The 16,583-nt window shown below is 46.5% G+C and overlaps 1 protein-coding gene across 1 annotated transcript in view; it reads left to right on the top strand.

Moving 5' to 3' along the window:
* The first annotated feature begins 1,678 nt into the window (after positions 1-1,678).
* Positions 1,679-16,583, top strand: part of PRPF6 (pre-mRNA processing factor 6) — a 28,115-nt gene continuing 13,210 nt past the window's right edge. Inside the window, exons 1-13 of the mRNA XM_056354335.1 lie at positions 1,679-1,844; positions 2,865-3,033; positions 3,796-3,914; positions 5,668-5,746; positions 6,686-6,862; positions 7,685-7,840; positions 8,529-8,623; positions 9,354-9,510; positions 9,724-9,886; positions 12,760-12,878; positions 13,536-13,754; positions 15,373-15,495; positions 16,339-16,460. Of these exons, the coding sequence (XP_056210310.1) occupies positions 1,774-1,844; positions 2,865-3,033; positions 3,796-3,914; positions 5,668-5,746; positions 6,686-6,862; positions 7,685-7,840; positions 8,529-8,623; positions 9,354-9,510; positions 9,724-9,886; positions 12,760-12,878; positions 13,536-13,754; positions 15,373-15,495; positions 16,339-16,460 (1,769 nt within the window). The 5' untranslated portion in view covers positions 1,679-1,773. The remainder of the gene's footprint in view (positions 1,845-2,864; positions 3,034-3,795; positions 3,915-5,667; positions 5,747-6,685; positions 6,863-7,684; positions 7,841-8,528; positions 8,624-9,353; positions 9,511-9,723; positions 9,887-12,759; positions 12,879-13,535; positions 13,755-15,372; positions 15,496-16,338; positions 16,461-16,583) is intronic.

Genomic DNA, 16,583 nt, shown 5'->3' with positions numbered 1-16,583 from the left:
CTGGCTGGGGTAGTGGTGGCTTTCATTAGCCTCACCATAAAAGCCACAAGATGTGGTGGGAGCTGATGGGTCCTTCTCCCGGGGCCAAATCCTGCCCCAGCAGGGAAGTGGTCCCTGGCTGCATGGCTGCACGAAGGGCTTTGCAAGACGGCAGTGCCGGCATCTCCTGCAACAGGAGCGTTCGCAGGGCCACTGCTCCGGGGGTCCCGCAGCCCTCCCTGGCACTCGGGATGCTCCCAGCGGCTTTGCCCTCACTCCAGCATGCCTGGCCGGGAGAGCTGGGATGCTGCAGGCCCACCCCCACCCCCTGCCACCCTAACTGTTTGGCAAAGGTGATTTTTTTTTTTTCTCCAGCAAAACCCAAAAATAGATTGATGGGAAGCGGCTGGGCTTCCATTAGCATGCAAAATGAGGCGATTTGTCTTCTCTGCAGCTGGTTCCTGCTGGGAAAGCTGGCAGGGGCTGGCAGCGCTGGGTGCTGGGGAGGGGTGCTGGGATGGGGACAGCCCCCAGGCCAGCTCCTTCGCACCCCTCCTGCCACCCTTGTGGTCTGTGACCCCCAGCCCCTCCCGAGGGACGAGGGGTCTCCGTTACAGCGGAGCACGGATCCCAGGGCCGCCTGGAGACATATGAGCGGCAGCTGATTAATCCTAACACTCCCGGGGTGGGTGGGCGAGAGAAACCTGCCCGGTGCTGCTGGTGGGGAAACTGAGGCAGGAGCTGCTGGGACACCCCTGGGGGGCCAGCGCCCTGCACCCTGAGGGGCCGGAGCTGTGCCCCCACCCCATGGGGGATGCTGCAGCCCCTCGGCGTGGCTGTCCTGCCTGCTGCCATGTGGCAAAGCTGGGGGGAGAGACCCCCGGGGCTGGGTGTCCCCTGGGTGCTGGGTGCCCACACAGGTTCTGGGGGGGGCTGTTGGCGGGAAATGAGGGAGGGGGTGGGGCAAGAGTGCTCACACATGTGTGTGTGCCCACATGTATGTAGGCTGCACCTGCGTGGGATGCTGGGGCTGGTGCCAGCAGCAGGCATGGGGGGCGAGGCGCGTGTCACCCGGGGAGGGATGCATGTGTGTGTGCAGGCGTGCAGTGTGGGTGGGTGTGCCATGTGCATGTGTAACGTGTTCACATGCAATGTTTGCATGTGTCTGGTGTGTAATGCATGCATATATGCGTGCAATTTGCCCATGCAATACGTGCAGTGTGTGCATGTGGGTGTGTAACGCGATGTGTGCAAAGTGTGCATGTGTGCGTGCATGCAATGCATGCATGCAACGTGTCGATGCAATGAGTGCAGTGTGTGTGCAGTGTGAACGTGCAATGTGTGCATGTGGCTGCGAGATGTGTCCATGTGATGCGTGCAATGTGTGTGTGCAATGCATGCAATGTGTGTGTGTGCAAGGTGTGGGTGTGCGATGCTTGCCATGTGCTCACAAATGCACACGGGCATGCGTGCAGATGCACGGGGTACGTGCACGCAAGCACGTGCCCACGAGCACGGAGGCACGCGGCGCGCACGCGGGGCACGGTAGCGTGCCCCCCGCGCGCGCTGCTCGTGCGTCCCGGCGGGCCTGCCCGCGCATCGCCCCCTCCTTCCCGCCTGGGCCCGCCGCGGCGCCAGGGGGCGCTCTACTCCCCGCGGGGCGGAAGTGCCGCGCTGTCCGCCACGGTAGCCCCGCCCCGCTGCATTGCCCTGCCCCCGCACCGTCGCCACCGCAGCTCCCTAGTTGCGTTCCGTCGCCCCGGCCCGGCCCGGCCTCGTCTCGCTGCCGCCGCCATGAACAAGAAGAAGAAGCCGTTCCTGGGCATGCCCGCGCCCCTGGGCTACGTGCCGGGGCTGGGCCGCGGGTGAGGCGCCGCTCGGCTCCCCCAGGCCTGCGCGGGCCCGGCCTCGGCCTTCCCCCGGGTCCCCGGCCTCGGCCTTCCCCCGGGCCCCCGGCCTCGGCCTTCCCCCGGGCCCCCGGCCTCGGCCTTCCCCCGGGCCCCCGGCCTCGGCCTTCCCCCGGGCCCCCGGCCTCGGCCTTCCCCCGGGCCCCCGGCCTCGGCCTTGCCCCGGGCCCCCGGCCTCGGCCTTGCCCCGGGCCGCCCGCCCCCCCCCGCGTCGGGCGCCGCCGCCTGCCTGGCCGGTGCGCATCACCCCCTCGGGGCAGGCCGCGGGCCCCGGTCGGGGGTTATCTCTGTGGGGCGGCTCCCGGCCGCTCTTTGGGTGGGCGGGTGCGTGTGTCAGTGCGCACCGGGCACGAGTTCCTGGGTGCTTGGGACGCCGCCGGCTGGGAAGGGCTGTGTGCCTCCTCATCTGGGAAGCGTGTGTGTACACGGGGCTCTCTGAAAGATCGTTAAATCTGGGGGCGTTTGTGCTGGAACGGCGAGAGGCAGGTTTTGGTGGTGGGTGGGCACCAGCAGTTGCCCTTTGCAGGGTGTGAGTTGTGTTTTTCCTGCACTGGGGCATTCATGCCCTTAGGTTGGGGTGGTCCTACCGGCCGGGCCCTGGGGAGTGTTGGGCACCCGACCGTGGGGTACTGACACGCCAGATCCCCAGCCTGCCGTGCCTTACAGCCTGCGGGGTCAGCTCCTTACCGTGACTGAGAGGCACCGCTTAGAAGAGAAGGCACATCTTGCTGTAAGATGGATGGTAGAGCAGTGAGCTGGGTGATTATAGTCTTTGTAGATAAAGTTCTTCCTAGAAAAAGAAAGTTTTTTTTCACCCAGGCTTTATGAATGTTAGGGATGGGATCTGGCTGATGCTTTTCTCACAGAAGATTGGGGATTTTTGTTGTCTGTTGTAAGTAAGAATTTTGACAGACCATCTGTGTAACAAACAGTGGGGTTGCTGTGTGCTAAATAGCTGCTACTGGTCTACCAACACAGAGCCACAGGTTTTACCACCCGCTCTGATATTGGCCCTGCACGTGATGCCAACGACCCCGTGGATGATCGCCATGCTCCACCAGGGAAGAGGACTGTTGGGGATCAAATGAAAAAGAATCAGACGGCTGATGATGACGATGAAGATTTGAACGACACCAATTATGATGAGGTGAGGAGTTTTTCATCATCCTGGAGATGTTTTTCCTAAGTGGAAGAGGAGTTCTTAGCTCCCTGCTCTCTTGCTGTGAAACCCTCTATTAGCTGAGGTTTCAAGACCAGAATTTCCTATAGTTTGCTAGAAGCTCTTTGTTTTTACTTATTTTTATTGAGACCACGCTATACATTATGGCGTAGTGCTTGCAGATTTTTGTTGTGGGATTGGTCTGCTTATTGTGGTTTGATTATCTGTATGGATCCCTGAAAGTCTTGGGAAGACATCCATAAATTAAATATTAGTTTGAGTACTTTGGGGGATGTATTTTTTTATTCTGCACAAACGAAATCTAAGCTCTTGTGCTTTGACATATATTTGTCTTTATGTGGTCTGCATAGTGTGTTTAAATCCCACTTTGGTTAGATAAATGTTGTGCTATGCTTTTTGTTTGCTTTCAGTAGTTTAAAAAAAGTGTTAATGGAAGAAAATGGTGTTTCTATACTGGGATCCCATTTGTTGCTTCATAGAAGTAATTTTGAAGTAGTTTTGCTTTTGAAATGGCGTGGGAGAATAAATACTAGGGGTGGTAGAAGAAAGCTGCTTGTATTTAGGGCTGTGTTAGTCTGATGCAGTGTTGTTAGAAATAGCCTGCTTGTGCATTTTCATTGTTCTGAGTGGCCGCTGGCTGTAGCGGGAACATAACTGGAGCTTTCAACTGAGGGTACTGCTCTTTTTTTTTTCCCTTTTTTTTTTTTTTCCCTTTCTCCAAATTCTTAGTTCAATGGGTATGCTGGGAGCCTGTTCTCAAGTGGTCCCTATGAAAAAGATGATGAGGAAGCAGATGCTATTTATGCAGCTTTGGATAAGAGGATGGATGAACGCAGAAAAGAAAGAAGGTAGGATCAATTACACCAGCATAGGGTGTTCTCTGGTTAGTTCATGTTTTAGTTTTCCTCTACCTCTTCCATTTTCCAGTTCAGATTTTGTCCTTGTCTACTGGGTGCATTTTCAGAAGGGTTCACAGTTTAATACCATACCTTTGATCCTGTGGCTCCAAGTTTTGAGGATGACGGGTATTTTGCACAATTTGATCTGAAAGTTGGTGTGATTTAATTGCTTTACTGTAGTTCATTAAGGTGATGTGGGGAGATGCTGAGTGGCTGGTTTTGACCCATCACATACTGCACAGCACACTGGAAATTTTCTAATGATTCCATACAATTGGAATTGTTAGGAGAGTCATGTAATGCAGGTGTCTTATAAACAGGTGTTAGCGAACTTGTTAAACTGCTTAACCTGGTCTACAGGTAAGAGGAGATTAAAGACTGAAGTTCACTTGGTTGGAGACATCTGTTTTTGCACTGTTGTGGTGGTTTGATGCTGGCTGGATGCCAGGTGCCCACCAAAGCTGCTCTGTCACTCTCCTCTTCAACTAGACAGGGGAGGCTCATGGGTCGAGGTAAGGACAGGGGGATCTCTCAGCAATTACTGTTATGGGCAAAACTGACTTGACTTAGGGAAATTAGTTTAATTTATCACCAGCCAAATCAGACTAGAATAATGAGAACTAAAAGCAAAACTTGAAAAAAAATAATTCTTCCCCTAACCCCTCACTTCTTCCCAGGCTCAACTTCATTCCTGAATTTTCTCTGCTTCCTCCCCTTGAATGGCACAAGGGAACAGGGAATGGGGGCTACGGTCAGTTCATCACATGTGATTTCTGCTGCTCCTTCCTCCTCACACTCTTCCCCTGCTCCAGTTTGGGGTCCCTCCCATGGGATATAGTTCTCCATGAACTTCTCCAAGATGAGTCCTTTCCACAGGCTGCAGTTCCTCATGAACTGTTCCAACTCTGTTACCTTCCATGGGTGCCATCCTTCAGGAACAGCCTGCTCCAGCCTGGGTCCCCTGCAGGGCCACAGATTCTGCCAGCAAACCTCCTCCAGCCTGGGCTTCTCTCTCCACAGAGCCACAGGTCCTGCCAGGAGCTGCTCCAACATGGGCTTCCTGTGGGCTCGCAGCCTCTGTCGGGCACCCCTTGCACCACCAGTGTGGGGGCCTCTGTGGGCTGCGGTGGGGGATCTGCTCTCCCATGGGCTCCATGGGCTGGGGGCCACAGCCTGCCTCGCCGTGGGCTTCATCATGGGCTGCCGGGGAATCTCTGCCCTGGAGCCCCTGCTGCCTCCTGCTGCCCTGCCCTGGGTGTCTGCAGAGTTCTCTCACATACTCTCACTCCTCTCTCCAGCTGCAGTTGTTGCACAGACATTTCCCCCCCTCCCCCCTTCTTAAATACGTTGTCACGGAGGCCCTGCTGCTGTCGCTGATGAGCTTGGCCTTGGCCAATGGCGGGTCTGTCTGGGAGCCTGTCCGTCACACACAGGGGAAGCTTCTAGCAGCTTCTCACAGAAGCCACCCCTGTAGCCCTCCCCTCTACCAAACCCTTGCCATGCAAACCCACTAGAACTCTATAATGCTGTCTTATTTGGTAAGACATCTCTGTCATAATGTTGATAACCTAGGCTTGGAACAAATGCTTTTTTTCATATGCCTTAGCTCTGATCAGACATATTTTTCTGTAATATCAACACTTTGTTTTAAAGACTTGCCGAGTGTTACTTTGAGCATAACCTCAGTACTCCTTTTCCTAAGGGAACAACGAGAAAAAGAGGAAATAGAAAAATACCGTATGGAACGACCCAAAATTCAGCAGCAGTTCTCGGACTTGAAAGTAAGGAAAAAATGTCTGAAATGTGACTCTAGCTTTGTGACATATTAGAGGTGGATGTATATTCTGCATTCCTTTGCTCAGATTTTGTGTGTTAGCAAAGAAGTACTTTGTTATTCTCCAAAGTAGAATTACTTTCTGTTGGAAAAAGAAGTAAATGGATATGAAGCTGGCAGCTAGTGGTGCAGAACCTCTTCTTGGTTTGAAGCTTTCTGAAGTACTACAGTACAATAATTTCCAGTCTGTTACAGCTGCACAGTTACAGACAGTATAACTGGTATTGTTGATTTAAAGTAAGTGATACAGCAGCTTTTTAATCTGCAGTAAGTGATAAAGCAATATTTCCTCTACTGATGGCGGCATTCAGAGCGGCACTTGGTTGGTGGAAGTGGGTGTTTAGAAGCTACTTTGTAGGGATGTGGGAGAGCACAGGGATTCTGCCTGTTGAGCACTTTTCTTGTGGATACACAAGGTAGTGAAATTCATGCAAATTTTGATACTAGGCTTTTGTTTTGTGCTTTATTGTGATTTCACATCAGTTCTTGAGAAGGTGCTACGCTTCAGTCTTTGAGGGACTGATAACTTGTTGGCATTGGAGTCGTAGCTGAGCAGGATCTTTGGACCCTAAATCTGCTTTTGAATAAAATGTATTGTCTAGTGATTAGTAATAAACCACTCAGTGCTGCAGGCACTGAGATTAATCTGAATATTTGCAGCACTGAACTTAATAACAAAATTGATTTGGAATCTCAGTCTGGACTAAAACCCAATTCTAATTAAATGTGTCTAATTCTTTTGTGCATTGGATTAGAAAAAAATGTATGACCTTTGATCTTTAAGTGTTTACTTGATCTTTAAATCTTTCAAGGGGGAAGGAATTAGAGCAATTAAGAAGAAAAAAATTTCTACAGCAAATAACGATGACAACTTCTGTTTGAATAGCGGAAGCTAGCAGAGGTCACGGAAGAAGAGTGGCTGAGTATTCCAGAAGTTGGTGATGCGAGGAACAAGCGTCAGAGGAACCCCCGTTATGAGAAGCTGACTCCTGTACCCGACAGCTTTTTTGCAAAGCATTTACAGTCAGGGGAGAATCACACTTCTGTGGACCCACGCCAGACAGTGAGTACAAAAGCAAAGCCGATGGAGATGTGATCCATACTTTATGGTTAGAGATGGAGGGTAAACAGTGCAGTCGTAAGCGGGATTTGGAAAAAGAGATACTTGGCTGAAAAACTTGGTGTCGTTCACGTGTCTGTCAAAGGAATGACTGGATGTTAAAGTCCTGTGCTGCTGGAGTCTTTCAATGCACACCCATTGCCAGAGAAAACTTGAGGATAGGCAGGCAGAGCCTGGTTCTTGTGTTAGAAATGGAAGAATGTGTTTCTTTTCCTTTTTTCTGGCTGTAGAATGGTGATAATGAGTGTTGGTGAGTGCAACCAACATCAGTTTCTGTTATAACAACATTTTGCAAAAACAGAAGAGAAAATAAAGTTGTTTTACCTAATTGTTGGTTCAACCCTGAGCAGTTGCATTAAAAATAATTTGCCTTACACTCAACTGAAAATTCAGTAATTTATCTTGTTGCTACATGACTTGAGGCTGCTATAGTCATAGAGTTATAGGAGAAACTGAGTGGCCCTGAAGTGGGCACCAGACATCCATGGGACTTGTTTGTAGATACTCTTGTTTAAATGTGCTAGGTTTAGGTGCTTGTGCTCAAGTTTTTGACTTACTAACTTGAGTAATTACCCCCAGGTTTGCAAAACCTGTATGAGTAATGTGTTGTGATTCAGGGAAGCCACTGTTTCAGAAGCATCTAGGGGGGTTTTAGCATCTCTGTCCTGTAGCCACGAGAGAAGAGCAGGTCAGCCAACAGCCTGAATTATTTCTGAGCTCTCAGAAGAGGTTTTAGGAATGTGTTTCTCTTGCTCTTGTTTTTAGCAATTTGGTGGATTGAATACTCCATATCCAGGGGGCTTGAATACTCCATACCCAGGAGGAATGACACCAGGCTTAATGACACCTGGGACGGGTGAATTGGATATGAGGAAGATTGGCCAAGCCAGGAACACCTTGATGGATATGAGGCTAAGCCAGGTAAGGATGTGGGAAGACAGGGTCTGTCACAGGTATAACTGGGGTTGGTCGTGTGCTGCTGTTTAAAACCTGGGTTTAGAAAATCTTTAGTTCTCTTGGCTGCTAGAAGAAACAGCTCAGCTGTGAAATAACTTTGTACTCCTCCCCAAATCTTATGCCCTTTGCACTAATAGAATTTCCGGAGAAATCAGTGTGTCCCTGGAAGTCTTGGTCATTACGGGAGAACAGACTGCCATGTTATACCAGAGGTGGACTTCAGGCAAACAGCACTGGTAGTTTTACCAAGAGAAGCATCTCTTCTATCCTGTGTAGAGATGCAGGACAAAATGCTGAAAAATACTACTCTTAAATTGTTGTTGACTTCTGTTTCATTGATTTTTCTCATCTAAATCTGGTTTCAGCTAAAAAGATGGGCTTTAGCTGGCAAGGCTGCAAGACCTTTTGGTGACTGAAAGCCAAGCTGATTGTTCTCTGGGTTTTCAGTGGTACTGAATTATTAATATCATGTATTTTAGAAGCAGAAAAAACCTAATAAGCAAGGCTTTGTTTCCTCCTTCCTTGGTTTTGATAACAGATGGATGTCTAGGTTTCTTGTACAGCTGCAGTGTCTTTTCCAGTCTTCAGTGCACACAGGCAGACTGTGGGGCTGGGGATGGTAATTTCAGTAGGGCTGACTTGTCTTTCCCAGGTGTCCGACTCTGTGAGTGGCCAGACTGTAGTGGACCCGAAAGGATACTTGACAGACTTGAATTCGATGATTCCCACACATGGAGGAGATATCAAGTAAGTTTAAGAAGGATTAACTGATTTATCCTCTTAGTAATGGCTGTGATCCTGCATATAAATGGAAATCTGTCTGAGCGGGTGGCTTTCAGCTAGCATTTAATTTGTAAGAGATGCAAGGTGAATTTTTCAGGATGAATCCTTTTAACATGAGTTCTGGTATAGTCTCTGCACGGCTCTATTTAGCATCTGACCTGAATGCATCAGCTGTGGGGATTGTTTCTGTTCTATCCTTGCACTAACATGCCAGAGTGATGGCAGTGTGTGACTGTCTGCCAGCCAGGAGGTAACCTGCTTAATTGTACCTGTGTACTGCTAATTTAGGCTTGATTGATGACCTTTGGAAAGCTCTTTAACCTGAAGTTTGGCACCTGTTTCATAAAGAATTGCCATTTAAGGCAAAGTGATAGGTGCAAATGTTGGTGCTCATGCTTGACTTAAATCAGTGCTTGTGCTTATCAGCTTCCACCTGCAAGCGCCCAGCTATAATTTCTAAGAATCTTACTTCAGTACTTTGGTGGTTTTTTTGCCATCATCTCGCTGTGTTAGGGTATGTTTGTAAGCTTTTTTTGGTAGTATGTGATTTGCGTCACCAGTGTGGAAGTATTGGAAGTCGCAGTTACTGTGCATCTGAGTGCGGCTGTGAGGAACTGCCTATAAAACAATGATTCAGGAGAACTGTTTGCTAGCATGCTGAAAAATTTCCTGCTTGTCTTGTCTTCTCCTTTAGTGATATCAAGAAAGCTCGTTTGCTCCTGAAATCTGTACGAGAGACCAATCCTCATCATCCGCCAGCCTGGATAGCATCAGCCCGACTGGAGGAGGTCACTGGCAAACTGCAAGTGGCTCGAAATCTCATCATGAAAGGAACGGAGATGTGCCCCAAGGTCAGAATTGCTTTGCTTCCCTGCTGATCCTTGCAGGATGGCAGGAAAAGGTGGTGGTTACGAGCAGCGTCATCTCTCTGTTAAGCCTTTATCAGGCTATATCTGATACAGCTTCACTGCCTGCAGTCTTAAAAGAACACATATTTAGCTAGAAGCTCCGATTTTAAATTCTTGTTTTGATGTAAAGGAAGATTTTTTTCTTTTTTCTAACAGAGTGAAGATGTTTGGTTAGAAGCTGCTCGGCTTCAGCCTGGGGATACAGCCAAGGCTGTTGTGGCCCAAGCTGTCCGCCACCTTCCACAATCTGTCCGAATCTATATAAGAGCAGCAGAGCTGGAGACAGATATCCGTGCAAAGAAACGTGTCCTTAGGAAAGGTGAGAGTTTCTGCAGGGTCAGGGAGCAAGTCTGAGTCTCCCTCTATATTGCTTTGTTCAAGATATGTCCATAAGTTTAAGTGGTTGGCTTTTTTTTTTGCTTCCTTGGTGAAAATACGGTTGTAATAATGTGTGCCTTAATGATGGAACTTGCTGCTGTTGAGTCAAAGGCTAGAGCTGTTGAAGTGTTTTAAAACATCCTTTGGCAGAAAGCTGCTGTTACCGAGTCATTGCAAAATGACCTTTCACTTACCAAAACCAATTCCAACTCGATCGAAGTTAGATAGGTAGATGAAAGCAATTAAAAAATTATGCTCTAAGGAGAGAAGGGTGTTTTAACTGTCAGCTTGTGATACATTTTGGCAAAGATACTGGACTTTGAGTTCCAGCTTGTCTGTAACCCGTTAGAGAGCACAGTGATGCCTGATGGAGGAGCTTTAGAGACCTTGGGGTTCTCATATCATTGAGCCTGGTGGGCATTGGGGTTTGCTTTAGTGTAGCGAGTTCTGTGTTCTTAACAAACAGCTATTTTCTGTGTTGCTCATCTAAATCCTTGCACCCTCTGTTGTGTTGGACTTGGAGATTTTCCTCTTTTGTGGAATTACTGTCTTTTTCCAAACGATCTCTTACAGCAGTTTGTTGTGTTGTTCTGAACCCAGTTCTTCCTCACTTGTTTATAGTATTAATTCTTTTATTACTTGAATTTACTGTGCCTGTATTGGTAGAGATTAGATGTTTCATGACTTTTGAATTCTACCAATTATGTGTCCTGACTTTAAGCTAGACAGTGAAAAGGGTCTGGATTTAATATGTTTACTAAATCATTGTGAAGCAGTCTACAGTATTGAATGGCTTGGCTTCAAAGGAAGTAAATTGCCTTCTGCCTCTTACTATTGCGTGTAAAATTGCACATCTCTGGTGAAATGACCTCTTACTGCATATGGATGAAAGGCACTTAAAAAGGTTCCTGGGTTTGAAGCTGTAGAAGTTCAGACATTAACTATTCAGTAGTTGTTTTAATGTGTATTGGCTAAGCAGTGCAGCATGATGTGAAGTGTGGCTCCTGTGACACTGTTTGTCCTTCTCAAGAACAATAATAGATGCTGAACAGAAAAACATTTTCACATGAGCAGAAATAGATTTCTGAGTCCAGCTCAGGCAGGAGAGCATCTTGTGTGAAAGCGGTGACTTATACATTAAGTACCGAGTTTTGCTTTAAACATGGTGTTTGTGAAGAGAAGAACATCTTGCTTCAGTTTTTAGAGCCACCTACCTCTGATACAAAGCTGTTAGTGGAATGGAACGTGATTTATGGTTTTCTTTGCAATTTCTGCCTGTTAATAGCTTCACTGTGCTCCTCTGCTATGTGGGGAACATTAGTAATGCTGTGCTTGAAGCTGTTTGTACATCCAGTCTTAAGATAAGTGGCAGTTTAACCCATTATTTCTCCTAAATTAAAAAAGACTGACTGTCAAGTAATGTCACTGAAGTGTGGTCTTTCAGAATGTCTCTCATCTCTTGGCTGTGTGCATTCCTAACGTCCTGCAGAACCTGTGGAGTTTTGAAAACCTCTCTGACTGGAGAGCCAGTAAGCTGTGTTTAAAATGCATCTTGAGGTGTAAAAACGGAATGCTTTATCTATGAAAACAGGGTCTGCCCTGCTGAGTGACACTTTCAGCTCTTGCAGGCTGATGCTGTTCACTTAAATTCTTCAGAAAGATCTGCTGCTGCAGACTCCAGGGGAAACGGTTAATGCCTGAATCCTCAGTGCACACTGTAAATGTGTGTGTTTCTGTAGAACTGGGATGTGCTCTGAAGTTGAGGCTCAGCGGTGTGCCTCTGCCTTTGAAAGGATCAGCTGTGCCTAGCAGCCTAGCTAAGTTTCTGAATAGATTTAGATCCCTCTTCCCACCCGTTTCTGTGGTCCTGCAATTATGCTTGCTTTATTGGCAAAGGATGTGCTCAGTCCTCTCTCAGTATAGTGCATTTGTGTACAATCACCATGGAAACAGTGAAACTAACACTGCAGTGCAGCTAATGCTAGTCATCTGTGGCGTAAGTTTAGTGACAAAAGAGTAAGAAACCTCCCTTAGTTTCTCAATGTATCTTCAAGATAGGAGGTTATGAGGAGACAGGCTGAGAAAAGTTGTTGAGATGTTAATGTTTCAGACAGCACATGGAGGACAGTCTGCAGAGGATACAGTTTCTATCAGGAGCAGCTAACTCTTGGACAAGATTAAGGATGCTTAATTAGACTCTTAATTGGGTGGAGCCCATGGTGGATTGCTGAAAAAACACTTTGGGTTCAGTGGCTTAGGGTGCTAGTGTCAGCGATGCCTTTAAGCTTTTGTGCATCGTTCTGTTTTATTTTTGCATAGCGGGCCAATAACTTTTTGGGAAGCTGTCTGTTAAGCTGTCAGGAGATGCCTATGGGAAAACTCAATTGTGAAGGGAGAGTTTCAACATCTAAGGGGCAAGGTTGTGGTATTAATTAGTGTTGAAGATGCTCCTTTTTTATAAAGGGAGACCCAGTGTGATTAGGCTATCCAATTTGAAGATCCTACTTGTGCTTATTTGTTGAGACTGGAGGCTTTGTTCAGCTAGGTGTTTTACTGAAGAGGATGCAATTACAGCTTGTACAGGGAAAAAGCTCTTGGCTCTCCAAACCTGTTTTTGATTAAGTAGGTTTTTTATTTTCTGATTTTAAGTTCTCTTGTTGAGGGAAGGGATAATAAGTATAGTTCCCTCCCTTCTCTCTTTCAAGAAATTTCATCTGTAGCAGGACAAAACCTTTACTACGTCCTCTTTAAAAAATCCAGTTCTCTTTGGAAAACTGCTTTGTCATGACTGACATAATTGTTTTGCCTCTCTAGCTCTTGAGCATGTTCCAAATTCAGTGCGTTTGTGGAAAGCAGCTGTGGAGTTAGAAGAACCTGAGGATGCCAGGATCATGCTGAGTCGGGCTGTGGAGTGCTGTCCGACAAGCGTTGAAGTAAGTTTTCAAAAAGTAAAATAAAGCAACCCCCCACACACCACTTTAGGTTGGCAGTAGAGCTTTGAAGACAAAAGGCCGGGTGAGTGCAGTGTGAGTTGTACCACACACTTTATGCCACAGTGAGAAGGGTGTGATGGGTAGTGGACTGCCCTTTTTTCTCCGGAATTAATTATCTGGTTGTCATTATATGCCTCATTTTCCTGTGTAATTGTTACATTAGTGATGCCGGTGTGCTGCTGTGCCAGTTGTAGCCACTTAGCCATGTTCGTGTTCTGTTTAGCGCTTCAATGATTGTGAAAACAAGCACAGATACAGCCTGGGGAATCTAAACCAAAGTTGCTCGTTTCTAAAACACTGAGCCAGAGTGTTCTATTCAGCTGTTTGAAAAGCGATGTGAACAGAAAAATGTGAGTGCAGGAGCCCAGCAAATGGACATATCTTGAGATGGTTAGGGTTAAGCTTTAAGGGCAGTAGTAGGCTATTTCTATTCTATTTCTCTGTTGGTATTCTGCAGCCTGCTTATACTACTTGAGGACAGTTGCCAAGCAGAAGCAAACAACATAAAGCTGCTTATCTCTTTGGGGCAACACTGCCATAGGGCGGCGTTGTCATCTCCTTGTTCTAATCTGAAATGCATCTTTTGTTGCCCTGCAGCTGTGGCTTGCGCTGGCAAGACTGGAGACCTACGAGAATGCTCGTAAAGTCCTTAACAAAGCCCGTGAGAATATTCCAACAGATCGTCACATCTGGATTACTGCTGCCAAACTGGAGGAAGCCAATGGAAACACCCAGATGGTGGAGAAAATCATTGACAGAGCCATCACATCTCTTAGGGCTAACGGTGTGGAAATCAACAGAGAGCAATGGATACAGGTATTTGCTTGATCTTGGTTAGAGACCCAGATGGACTCTTCAGGTTCTGTTTTGAAGACCGCTGATGGTAGATATTTTAGGGTAGAGTAATTTTACTCTAGGCTTATCAGTGGAGATCCTGGTGAAGATACAAGAGGTGAAACTAAACAGCTGAGTAGAGTCAAGGCCGTAAGTGATACACTGGGGTAACTTTGCATGAGCTGAGGAATATCTGGTTCACTTTTGTCTTTGAAGATAACTGTCTTCAAGATGAAGACATGCTGCCTTAAGTAGGACAGAGGCTTTAAGCCTTCAGTGAAGGATTTTTTGCATGTGTCTCTTGGCTTAAAAGGTATCTGTTTGCCTAAGAAGTCATTGTCAGGTAGCGTTGTAAGTCAATACAAATACTGCATGTGCAGCAGGCAGGAAATGCTCTGTTAGCCCTGTATTGGCTTGTAGTCCTGAGGCTGTACAAAGTAGTCACAGCTGACGCGTGGAACTGTGTTGTACACTCACATCTACAAAACGCAGCTTCTGTGCAGGTTCGTCCCAGGTCACCATATTTTGGATGTTTTGTACTAGAGAAGTTGCAGAAATGTGTAGGGGTTTCCAGTGGTTTGATCACATTCAAAAGCTGTGGTGCTTGAGTTTCTTGAATTTAGTAGGACACTTCAAAGACCATCTAAATGGCTTGATGTTGAGGTTACAAGAACCTTTTCCCTCCTGAATATGTACTGTGCTTTGTTTAAGCATAAGTCTTTAAACCAGTTTACTTCTAAAATCACTTAGTGGGTCAAGGCAGCAAAATCTTCTTGACACACTGCTTAAGAGAGTATTGATAATGAACAAAGTATTTGTATTAAACAGATATTCTTGTTAACATCTCAAAGAACTATAATTTTCTTTAGAGCAGTAAAACAAAGGTTAATTTCAAGTTCTGTTTAAACCCACCCCACCCCCCACCACAGCCTCTGCATCGTTGTCTTCTCAAATTCCTTTTCAGTAGAGAACTATTCCATTTCTGTTATCCGATCAGAGGTCTTTAACAAGTTTAAGCAAGACATGCTTGGCTTTCTGAAAGCTTTGTATGTTAGAAAACTCCACTTTTCCACATACGCTCTGGTGAGAGCGCCTTTGCACCTTTCCCTTAGCACTGGCTGAGGGTGTATTCATTTCAATTCAGTTATTGGTTAGCCCTTATCGAGACTTAAGAATCAACTCAGAGCTGAAAGGAGGTCAGTAGTTTTAATGTTACAATTCTTTCTTCTCACCTGCATTTTTTTTTATTCACCTTCTGCATTTTTTTATTGGCCAGGTCTCTGTCTGGCCCAGCCCAGGGCAGGTCAGTAGGGCTGTAAGGGGAGATGTTTCACACTGGAAAGGTCATGCATTGTCACACTTACTCCTTTTCAGTGGATGCAATTAACATGCTCTGTTTCTTAACCAACTCCTGATTGATTCTGTGTACCTTCCTTGTGTGTGTAGGCTCACTGGTTAGTGTCAAGATATGTTTGAGTAATAAGATACTTTCAATGCGGCAGTGACCCGCAGTGTCTCTGTGCATGAGGAGTTGCTGTTGCAGGATCTAACTTCATGTGCTGAGTTGTCAAAATGAGCAGAGCTTTACTCTTGTTTCTAGGATGCCGAGGAATGTGATAAAGCTGGAAGTGTGGCCACATGCCAAGCAATCATGCGAGCTGTGATTGGGATTGGGATTGAGGAAGAAGATCGGAAACATACCTGGATGGAAGACGCAGACAGTGTATGTCCAGCTGTGATGATGGCTTTTGTTATATGGTGGTTGTTTGTTGTTTTTGGTTTGGTTTTTCTTTAATTAGGGGAAATTGAACTGGAGCCTGGGAAATTATGCTTTTTTTTGTCAGCGAAAGTGGATATGATTCCCACAACACCTGCTTGCATTTTGCCTATCTGCCTCTCAGGAGGTTATTGTATTTTAGACCTTTTTTCAGATTTGAATTTTTACTAAACAAAATGTTACTATGATAGATAGTTTGCTGGTTTTGGTGTGGTTTTTTTCTTTGTGTATGTGTGTGACATCAACAGAGATTGAGGTCTGGTTAAAGGAACTGGGAGTTAAGTTTAAAGGCATAAATATTGTAGCTCAGGAGTTAATTCAAGACTGGACAGTGGAGTGGGTAAAAGTTTTACCAGGCTTTCTTTGCTTTAGGGGAGTAGTTTGAACATGCACTAAAAATTAAATTATATTTCAGCATGAGAAATGTCCACTTCACTGGCCTTGAATTGGGTTTACAGCAGTAGGGGGCATATGCTGTGACGCTTATAGTTTTGCCTGTAAAACCCCAAGTGCAAACATGAGAGCCTTTACAATGCCTTGGTGATGTTTCAAGCTGTGTGTGTCAGTCCCACTGAAAGGCCAGTGGTACTTGCGCTCTGATAGAGGTACACACGAAAAGTTCTTCCCTGCTTCCTTTTAAAAAGCTGATAGCAACTGTTCTGTTATATATAATGCCCCAATGCATGTATTATTGAGAGTTCTGTGTTGAATTATGCATGTGCAGTTCTTTCTTGCACTTGATTTCAATGCAACTCTAAACTGACTTAGTTCCGATCTGGTTTTCCATAGTGTGTGGCTCATAATGCTCTGGAGTGTGCCCGAGCAATTTATGCTTATGCCTTGCAAGTTTTCCCGAGCAAGAAAAGCGTGTGGCTGCGAGCAGCATACTTCGAAAAGAATCATGGAACAAGGTATGTGTGCTCCATAATCCTTGGGTGAAGGGCTTCGTCCTTCTTGCCAGGTGAGAGATGGGGGAGGGAGGAAAGCTAGATGGCCTTGAAAGAAAAGGCCAATGACCCCTGAAGCGGTGTGTT

The sequence above is a fragment of the Falco biarmicus genome, chromosome 10 (assembly GCF_023638135.1).
Source record: "Falco biarmicus isolate bFalBia1 chromosome 10, bFalBia1.pri, whole genome shotgun sequence".
NCBI classification, from domain to species: domain Eukaryota; kingdom Metazoa; phylum Chordata; class Aves; order Falconiformes; family Falconidae; genus Falco; species Falco biarmicus.
Note: the sequence above shows the minus strand (reverse complement) of the source record. Positions and strands in the feature narration are given on the sequence as shown.